The sequence below is a fragment of the Manis javanica genome, chromosome X, assembly GCF_040802235.1.
Source record: "Manis javanica isolate MJ-LG chromosome X, MJ_LKY, whole genome shotgun sequence".
Lineage (NCBI taxonomy): Eukaryota > Metazoa > Chordata > Mammalia > Pholidota > Manidae > Manis > Manis javanica.
The window spans coordinates 59,754,748-59,764,733 of record NC_133174.1 but is presented as its reverse complement, the minus strand read 5'-3'; the positions used below and the strand labels follow the sequence as shown (position 1 = coordinate 59,764,733).

The 9,986-nt window shown below is 43.7% G+C and overlaps 1 protein-coding gene across 3 annotated transcripts; it reads right to left on the bottom strand.

Annotated features, from left to right (window-relative positions):
• Positions 1-304: 304 nt before the first annotated feature.
• Positions 305-9,129, bottom strand: PIN4 (peptidylprolyl cis/trans isomerase, NIMA-interacting 4). Of its 3 annotated transcripts, none has more exons than XM_017653140.3 (4): positions 8,989-9,129; positions 6,371-6,444; positions 885-1,004; positions 305-482 (listed from the first exon to the last, which is right to left on the bottom strand). In XM_017653140.3, exons 1-4 carry the CDS (start codon positions 9,029-9,031, stop codon positions 324-326), a joined length of 396 nt encoding a protein of 131 aa, XP_017508629.1. In that variant the 5' UTR covers positions 9,032-9,129; the 3' UTR covers positions 305-323. The 3 variants fall into 3 exon arrangements, with proteins under 3 accessions (XP_017508629.1, XP_017508630.1, XP_036858780.1); XM_017653141.3 differs by having other exon boundaries at positions 8,995-9,062; XM_037002885.2 differs by having other exon boundaries at positions 8,952-9,042.
• Positions 9,130-9,986: the final 857 nt, after the last annotated feature.

Here is a 9,986-nt window from a genome sequence, read left to right as displayed (position 1 = left end):
TATGCTAATCTGTCTTTGATGTCCAATTCAATGTGTGAATACTGGGAGTTGACACTTGGCTCTCTTAGAGACGGTTTCTAAATTACGAAATATACTGAGAATCAAGACAAAGTAGTTCTGGGAGGAAAGGGACTACAGATTAAAAGGAGTTGGCTTGACTTATCTTTGAGAACTCCTGACTGAATACCTACTAAACACTAACTTTTACCCACTTGATTTTGCACCTACAAACTACCAATGTCAGAGTTCTTAAAATACAAGGCTTACTCAACATCTTTTAAAGAAATAAACAATGTATAAAACATTCAGTCTCTCATATGATTTTATTTTCTCCCTTCTACCATAACAATATGGTATCCAAATTTTGTTTTAACTGGAGGGTCTGTAAACACAGGTTTATCCAGCCCACTTACAGGCAAGGCAAATGCTGCTTCTTGAAATGGTCCCACCATGGACCCTCTGGTCATCCAACCCAAGTCGCCCTGAAAAACCCAAAAGATAAGTGAGGTCAGGTGGTTCTGAAGAGGGAACAGTTCTAGTGTAGCTTGAGATTTTCCCAATATGCACACTAAGGTTCCTAGGTTGATTAATCTGGACTGTAAAGTAGGTTCAACAAAGACAAGCAGATGGAGAAGGTCCACCCCTGGACTGAACACATAAGCACTCAATGCTGTGGTGTCTTTGTTAGCTGTGTTTAAGTTTGACCATGCCTAAGTTTAGATAGGTGACTCATATTCAATTGTTCACAAGTTGGACATTTGGCTTTTAAGATCTTTAAACCACGATATGGCTAAAATTAATGGCAAAACATAGAAACGATCCTACTGCTTCCTGTGTGTCCTCCATGAGGGACAGATCACCTTAAAAGATTAAGAGCACCATACCCCTTGCCTGGCTTTATCTTCACTATATTGTGTGGCCACTTCATTGAATCTCACTCCAGACTTTAATTTTTCCATGGCTTCCATGATTTTCCCATGTTTTTCACACAGGATGTGTCTGACCTACAAGGAGAAAGTATGTTCATGTAATAGTTGAAGGCCCAAATGAGTCCTTTCCTCACAGTACAGCAGTCATATCTGGATTTCCTCCATTAGCTACAAACGCATTAGCTCATGGCAATGGAGAAGCCTGGAAAGTTGCCCAGTTGGGTGATGGCCACAAACCCAATTCCCACATCAAGACAGTATCACAGAACCCCAATGTACAGGGAAAATGGACACCTGGCTATTGGAAGCGCCCATCTTTTACCATGTACCTCAATGAAAGAGGAAAAGGAAACATAATGGTTACAAACTTTGGTCCTGGAGTCCTGTCCCAATTCTGCTATAGGATCTTAGGCATGTTGTTAAATCTCTAAGTGTTTCCTCCTTTGAGCACTGAAATACTAACAGTACCTATGTGTTCTCCTGGAGTTATGAAAATTGAGGTAGTGCAGCTATTATTCAGTTAGGGCTAGCTATTATTTTATCAGCATGGGGATGATATTTTTAAAAACTGAGATTCATTTTACAAAGAGAGCCAGTGTCAATTCTCCCCACAATTCAAGTTAAAAAAGTATCATATATTGATGGTACACATGGCATGTGTGTGGGGTCATGGGGAATGGGGAAGACAGTGTAGCACAGAGAAGACAAGTAGTGACTCTGTGGCATCTTACTACACTGATGACTGCAATGGGGTATGTGGGGGGACTTCATAATATGGGTGAATGTCGTAACCACAATGTTTTTCATGTGAAACCTTCATTAGAGTGTATATCAGTGATACTTTAATAAAAAAAGTATCATATATTGAGTATTAAGAGTACTCAACCTTACAGAAGTATTCAAATTTGACCTATGTTCACACAGGATGTTTTTAAAAAATCACTATATCCTTAAAAATGATGTTGTCAAGATATCTGTTTTACAGGATTTTCTGCTTGTCATTCAAACAGAATTGTTTCATATTACAGGTGATGGATGCACTTGGGTGGGGACTAAAAGTGTCCCCTTATAAACTCAGAGACCAGCAAACCAAGGTTGTCCTCAGGGTTCAACTACTGAAACTGGGGGCAATGGGATCCCAGGCCTACAGGAGTACCTTCCTGACTGGAGGGGCTACATGGGAGATACGAACACAGCAAAGGAAAGACTGTTGTCAAAAAGCTAAGCTCAGAAAGGCAAACTTCTAGAGAATGTGTCCAGCATTCTCCAGGGGAGATGGACAAACAATCTGGCACTAGAGAGACACATTTTGGGGGACAAAGATGGTTCATGAGACCTCAACTTGGCTGGGCTACAACAGCTTCTAGACCACCTGCCACTTGCTGCTTCCACACTCACAAAGCAACCACCTGCTTCACTCACTGGGAAAGTGCACACAGCATTCATGATCACAGAAAAGGGATACCAAATGAACAAATAAGTATTCTAGCTTGGACAGTTTGACAGGTGAGACATGCGGAGTCTGTGGTACTTTGTGGGCTTTGTTAAGTATGACTGACCAACTGGCAACTGTAGAAGATTGGCATCTTTGAAGAGCACCAAGCTACAGAGAGAATTTAGGAACACCCACATGGAGGTAGTAGGGGATGCTATGGGATGTGATGAGACTACCCAGGGAGGCTATGGAGAAAGAGGAGGAAAGGAGGTTAAGGACATTCTTAGAGAATATCAATGTTTAAGCAGTAAGCAAAGAAAGCTCAACAAGCCTGATAAAAAGGAAGGGCCAGATGGGTAGGAGAGAAAGGCATGTTAACAGAAACCAGGGCAAGAGAAAGTTTGGAGGAGGAAATGGTCAACAGGGTTAAATGCTGCAGAGTGAACATGTTAAGAAGTACAATCAACTCAGCAGTGACTGGTCCATGGCCTGACAAAAGCGTTTTCAGGAGAGTAGTGCAGAAGCCAGCCCACAGCAGGCTGACAGGAGGAGGTGAGAAGCAGGAAGGGTACTGCGCATGGGGTGTGCCCCCAACAGAGTTGGAAAAGCAGCAGCAAGGGCTTTGGTCAGAGGACAAGGGTCACAGACGTGTATTTTAAGGTCCCTGGAGATGTTTTCAGAATGAAGGGAAAGAGGCAATGGCTGAAGACAGAGCAAAGAAAGAAGGTGGAGATAAATGAAGTAAGCAGGTCAGACACTCAGAGCCCTCTTGGAGAACCTAGCTCTACAGAAAGAAAGGTGAGGAGAGAGAGGAGGCAGGTAGAGGTGAAACTTTGTTGGCAGGGGGCTGAAAAGCTGAGTTCTTAACTATAGGTCTGGTTTCCTTTTTCTTATGAAAATTAAAATACTTGAAAGTTATTGAGTACTTAATATTTGCTAGGCACTGTCTCATGAAATCCTCACACCAACCCTGTGATACTGTGTTTCTCAACCCTGGCAGCAAATCAGAATTGCCCCCAGAGCTTCTAAAAAATGTATCAAGGTCCAGGCCCCACCTCGCAGAGATGCTGAGGCAGCTGGTCTGGTATGAGACCCTAGGTACTGGCAGTTTTAGAAGCTCTCTACGTAAATCTGATGTACACTATGGTAGAGAACCACTGGATGAAATTAATCTGCTGACTGAATGCAGCAGGTTGGTAGATGGCTTGAGGTGAGTGGTGAAGCTAGTCCTGAGGGCCTAACTGAGGTTGGAGACCAGAAATTAGTGACCCCAATTCCCAGACTGTGTGATTCTCCAGTACGGCCCAGCAGTTCTGGGTTTAAGTGTAAAGAAAGTAGCTCACTGGACTGACCCTGAGTTGTAGTTTGGCAGGTGGATGTAGCTATGACCAAAAGGAAAAGGAGTCAGGGCTCCTTGAGCCAGTGGTCAAGCTGTCATATGGAATTTCCAGTTTACAGAACATATAGGGCTTGGAGAACAGACATGATGCCTGGGAGGTGAGGAGAACCGGGAGGGTTTGAGGTCCTGTAGGTCCGTGTGCTCAGAACAGAACAGGACTGGGGGGAGGTGGGAAGAGAGGGAGAAGGAGGGAAGCTAGGGTGAGCAGATGCATTTCAGGGTCTGGACAGTTCTAGTGACCCAGGGCAGGGATGGGCTGAGGAGTGGGGTCTAAAGCAGGGTGCCAGGATGTAGAAGGTGCTTAGACCCTTAAAGGCTGGAGAGTTCTGGGGTCCACCCCTAGTGGGGCCTTCACAAACACTGGAAACCCACCTGTCCTCCAGCAGGTGAGCAGTTATACATACTATGGCCCTTCCATTCCATGGAACATTACTCAGCAATACAAAAGAACAGATTACTGATACACGCAACAACTTGAATAAAATCTCCGCATAATTATGCTGAGTGAAAATGCCAATCCCGTAAGGTTACATACTGTATCATTCCATTCATGTAATACTCTTGAAATGATAAAATTTCAGAAATGGAGAACAGATTAGTTGCTGCCAAGATTAACAAGGGAGAAGAGATGGGGCGAACTGGGTGTGGCTAGAAAAGGGCAACAGGAAGGATCCCTGCAGTGATGGTAATGCTCCAGTATCTTGACTATATGTATCAATGTCAATCTCCTGGATGTGCTACTGTACTAGAGTTTTGTAAGATGTTACCATAAGGGGACACAGAGTAAAAGGTACGTGTATTATTTCTTACAACTGAATATGAGTCTAAAATTATCTCAAAAGAAAAAGTTTAACAAAGAAGTTTAACCCTACACAATTTTCCTACCTCATTAAATGCCACTCCTTTCCATATACCTCATGTCCATATACTTAACATTTTTTTTCCAGAAAGGGCAAGACATCTCTTTAAAGCCATACACAGTGGAGTAGTCTCTTAAGTTGGGTGCTTGTAAAAGTATAAGTGAGTCTATGAGGTGACAACTGCACATAGCCAAAGTTACCCTGCAACACCCCTTAGGAAGATGCCATACTGTAGACCAGCATGTCAGCCCTCCTCAGGCCCAGCATAGCCTGTCTCTCCCACCTGTATTGTAACAACAATTACTTCTTCAGCTGAATTCCAGGTGAAATAGCTGGTTTGTATTTGGGGACCAAAAATTTATCTTTGGATTCCAGAATCCCACTTCACATAGCTGGATGCTCATACAAGAACAGAGGTCAACTATGGAGAAGCAGATTCAGCTCTCCCACCTCACCCTCTCTCTGCAGCACAGGTTCACTGAGTAGAAAAGTGGGCAGAAAATGGCCCACGCTATTTACACTCCCCCCTCTCTTTTTTTCGGCTGCATGTGTATGCTTGCATTTGTATGATGCCATTCCACTGGTGTGCTTATCATAGCCATGAAATTGACTTCCTTACCTAACTGCTCCTAGCTAGACTGTGATAACAGGGACCATCTCTTACTTGGTTTTTTTTAATAATACCCAGAACTTAGTACACTGCTTGGCACAGGGCAGATGTCACTAAATAATAGTAATAATTAGTTATTATTATTTTTTTTTTAAGTTCACCTGTTTAGAATTTTTTTGACATTTCCTAAATACATATATTTCAAGATTATGTTTCTATTTTTCAATTTTTTTCAACATAGAAAAATGTTACAGAACTATTCTTTATGCTGTACTTTTATCCCTGTGACTAATTTATATTACAGTTGAGATTTTGTGCCTCTTTCTCCCCTTCACCTGTTTCACCCACCTGCCCCAGCTCCTCCCCCATGGCAACCACCAGGCACTTCTCCATGTCTCTGAGTCTACTGATGTTTTGTTCATTTTGTTTAAAAAAGAAAAACCCTGCTATTTGTTGACAACATGAAATAAACCAGGCAGAGAAAGAGAAAAACCATATGAATTCACTTATATGTGAAATCTAAAAACAAAACAAAACTAATAAATCATTATTGAATGAAGGAATCAAAGCATGGGATCCCATATCCTGAATGACACATGAAAACTGCCTTGTTACATAGCACTGAGCAGTACAGTTCTGTTTCCAGATTATACTCTCCCAGGGCAGACACTCCTCGGTAACTAGGTCCAGTACTTCAAGTACTTATTTGCAATTGTCTCCACTTTCATGCTCAGGGCCCTGCTTGCAGCTCACCAACAGGGAAGCTATCTAATGAGACCAGTGCCTTTGTCTGCTTACCTAAGCTCTTAGTTTTATAAAATATTTTTTCCTGAGAAATAATTCATTCACTTACTGGGAAGATATAACTTAATACATTTTAAGGAACAATACTGAAGTATGAAAAAATTCTGGATGCCTGGGAAAGCATTTGAGAAAATATTTAAAAGGAATTTCTCTTCTTAAGTGAGATTAGTCTATATTTTCCAATTTTGTGTTATGTTGATTTTACATGAGTGTTAGGTGAACGTCTTAGAATGAGTTAAGCATGCTGTCTTTTCCTCTTCTGTGTACCGAATAACACATTATCTTTGTTACTTATATTTACCATGAAACAAAAAGAAGGAACTAGTAACTCACCTTTACTGTACTGCCACCACCTTTGGGACCCTGAGCCTTCTTGTCAGAACAGTCACTCCCAGAGGCTGCTCCCCCTACAAAGAGATGACAGGTACTCATTTAAACTGCACCTTGATATTTGCAGAAAGGTCCAACACAGCAGGAGTTCACTCTTCCATCATAGCACCAAGCTTCAAAAGGGAACTCTGCCAGACACTTCATGACATCAAGCTAAATTATCTGTGACTCACCTCTCTTAAAACAGGTAAGTCATGCCCTACATAAACCTTTCACAGAAAATGGATACACATGATCATGTTAATAGATGAATGAGAGCACCAGAAGCCTGACCCAGATTTTCTGGACTCAATTTGAAATCCTTCCTCCAGGGCAAACCCCTGAGCTCTTGTAAGATTTCTATTAAGCACTGTAACTATGCATCTGAGTACTCATGATTCCAGTAAGTAAAATCTCCGAAAACATTTTAAATAGATAACATTTTCCACCATCCATATTCAGCTAAAGAATACATTCATGTCTAAATTCCTGGAGTCTACTACACTGCCTACTCTTACCATCCTAAGAAGTTATCAATGCTCAGATTAACAATCACTGGCAGCACCTTACGTTTTACTACCATGGCAACTTCTGTGTTGATGGCAGCATACTTACTGTCAGAGGTTCCTAAGAACTAATGCTGGATTAAGTATTCAGTTCAATCAACATTTCCTAATGTGACTACTAAATTCCATGCACTGGGGATACAAAGATGAACAAGCCATGGTACCTTCCTTCAGGGAGCTCACATTCTACTGGGGAGAAAAGATATGTCAACAGATCATTTCAGAAGGATGATCTACAATCTGTGGACAGTGGGCTGTGGAAGCACAGAGGGCTATTTTAGCCAGTCACAGGTTTCCTGCATGAGGAGCGGACCAGGTGAAGAAAGGACAAGGGTGAGGAGATACTCCAGGGTTGGAGGAACAGTATGGTCTGTGTAGCAAACTACGGATGGAGCCAAACGTTGGGTGAGAGTCCTGTAAGATGAGCCAAGGGGAGGTGGCTGAGGGTTAGGGCACAAAGGCTTTTGGACCCCATTAAGGAACTTGAAATATATCCTAGAAGTAATAGAGAACCACTGAAAAGTTTTAATCAGGAGACTTCACCTTAATTGTCTTAGCATCTCCTATGCCTGGCACACAACAGCTGTCCAGTAAACGTCCAAATAACTGAAAACCCCAAATACTGACCACCAAATGCCTAAGAAAATGTTACTGCCCTGGAGTTTTATTACACCAAACTCTTTAGTGGGTTTGTGTATATTCTCTCTCGAACAATGATGACTTCCAGTTATCCCATTCTCTCCCCTGTTGGATGCTGTCATCTTCTGTTACCTCACTCCCTCTCACTGACTGAAGACTCTGGCAGCAACTTCAGGCTTCCTTTTCACCCTCACTCCTGCCATCATTCTGGATGACCTCACCATCTATGCTGTGGAAACATCCAACAACCTGACCTCACACTTGACATCTCCCTCCTGAATGCCCGTGCCTTCCACTCCAGACCACCTGCTTCCCAGGGGCACACAGGGGAACTGTGCCGCTGGGAACTAGTAGTTCAGTCTCTGGCTACAACTTCCTGTTCTTCCAACCTCCTTATGCCTCATTCCCACAACATTGGCTCTTTGACATCACAGAATCCACCCCTCCCCCACTTCAGTCCCTTTATCCTGCTATGTTCCCCTAGACTGTCAGAATTCTCCTTCCCTCCCCAGTCTGGACCCCATGCTTGATCATCTGAACTGCGTTCCCATGGCACCCTTAAATCTCTTGTATTGCTATCCTTCTGTTATCATTGTTCAATGAAACCTCAACCCTGGCTGAAAGCTGTACCCAGCTCTTTTCAATCCTACTGTGCTAGTTGCACAGTACTAGGTAAATCATGACTGTATGGATTTGTCCTCTACAAATTCACGGCCTTCAATCTTAGGCTCTCAGCCCTGAAGGGTCATCCTTTTCTTAATGTTTCATTCCCTGTCTCATAATCCTCAGTGGCTACTGCAAACCTTTACCACTCTCAAGACCCCTACTCAGTTCCTGCCACTTGGTCTAAAAAATTACTCTTGCCTCCCACTTTATTAAGAAATTGAGGCCATTAAGCATGATCTCAATGCTTACAAACCCCACCCCTTCCCCCTCTCTGGCCCCAATTTTTACAACCACACCCATCCTGTGTGACCTCAAGCATAAGGTGTCCCTTCTCCTATTCAAAGGTCAACTGCCCCACCTCTGTCCTGGACCCCATTTTCTCCTAAATCTCACTCCTCGTACCTTTACCTCTCTAACTACGGGATCCTTCACGCAAGCCTCACTCCCAAGTTGTCCCCATTCTGAAAAAACAAATTACAACTTTCTCTTAATCCTTTGTCCTCTTCTATCTACCATCAAATTTCCATGTCTTCTCAATGACAGCTTTCTAGAAAAGTCCACACTCATTGTCTCCAACTTAATCACTTCCCGGTCAGCTCTCTAGTCACAGCCACTCTGTCTCCAAGCACAGACCGCGGGGGGTCGCCGGTCTGCTCTCTCCCCTCGATCCTCACCCGACCCCATTCTCCTGGATTGCGCTGGCCACTCTACCTTTACCCCCTTTCCTAGAACCGCTTTTCCCTTTGGGCGGCATCTTCGAAACTTCCCGTCGAACTCTCAACTGCTCTGGTCACCACACAAAACCCCTTTAGGCCCCACGAGCATGTTCTGAACAAATGCCTGAAGGCGACATCGCAACTCACCGTTCTCACTGCGGCTCCAGAAGCAGGCAGTTATTCGGACAGACCCGGTCCTTAAGCTCTCGGACCAATGGCGCCGAAGATATTTGACCAATAAAAAGCTTGGGTTGGGCAGCGGGCGGAGCCAAAGTTAGAGCGGGAGAGGAAAACACCGCCTCTGCGCATTTTGTTACTTCTTTCACGCGCATGTATTCGAGCCTGGTCCCTTGCTCCCTCGCCGCCGCGCTTGCTTTCTCGGCGCGTGCGTAGTGGAGACCGCGAGCCTCCGTACTACTTCGGCACGGCCTCCGGCCAACCCCGCGGGGCCGCCAGACAAAGAGAAAGCGGGAAGGTACTTGGTGGCTGCGCCCTGATTCAGCTCCCTCCTACGCACAGGTGTGCTTTCCCCGCGGTTTTGCATTTTTAAGTTTTATTTTGCCGCGTGGGTCCCAAAAGATAGTGTAAAAGGCTATCACCAATCCTCTGCCTCTTGCAGTACACTGTAGTGGAGAAAAATTGGAAGCAGTCTAAATGTCCCTCCGTAGGGTATTGCTTCAATAAACAATGTTTCAACCACGCAAAAGAATATGCGCCATTTAAAATAACCAGTGTATTGTGACAACATGGATAGACCTAGGGGCTATTATCCTGAGTGACATAAATGAGAGAAAGACAAATACCACATGATTTCACTTATATGTGGAATCTGAAAAACAAAACAAATAAGCAAACCCAGAAACAGAGAACAGACTGGTGATTGCCAGAGATAAGGGAAGTGGAGGATAAGGAAAACGGGAAGAGGATCAAGAGGTAGAAACTTAACAGTTATGAAGTAAGTCATGGGGAGGAAAGGTACAGCATGGGGAACGT

Bases quoted from the DNA above. Each gene is read 5' to 3' on its own strand.
- PIN4 (XM_017653140.3), bottom strand. From the start codon at position 9,031: ATGCCGCCCAAAGGGAAAAGCGGTTCTAGGAAAGGGGGTAAAG. The intron at 6,445-8,988 runs GTAGAGTGGCCA...ATCTCTTTGTAG, and splicing joins TTCTAGGAAAGGGGGTAAAG to GGGGAGCAGCCTCTGGGAGT. The intron at 483-884 runs GTATGGTGCTCT...TGGGTTTTTCAG, and splicing joins AAGATAAAGCCAGGCAAGGG to GGCGACTTGGGTTGGATGAC.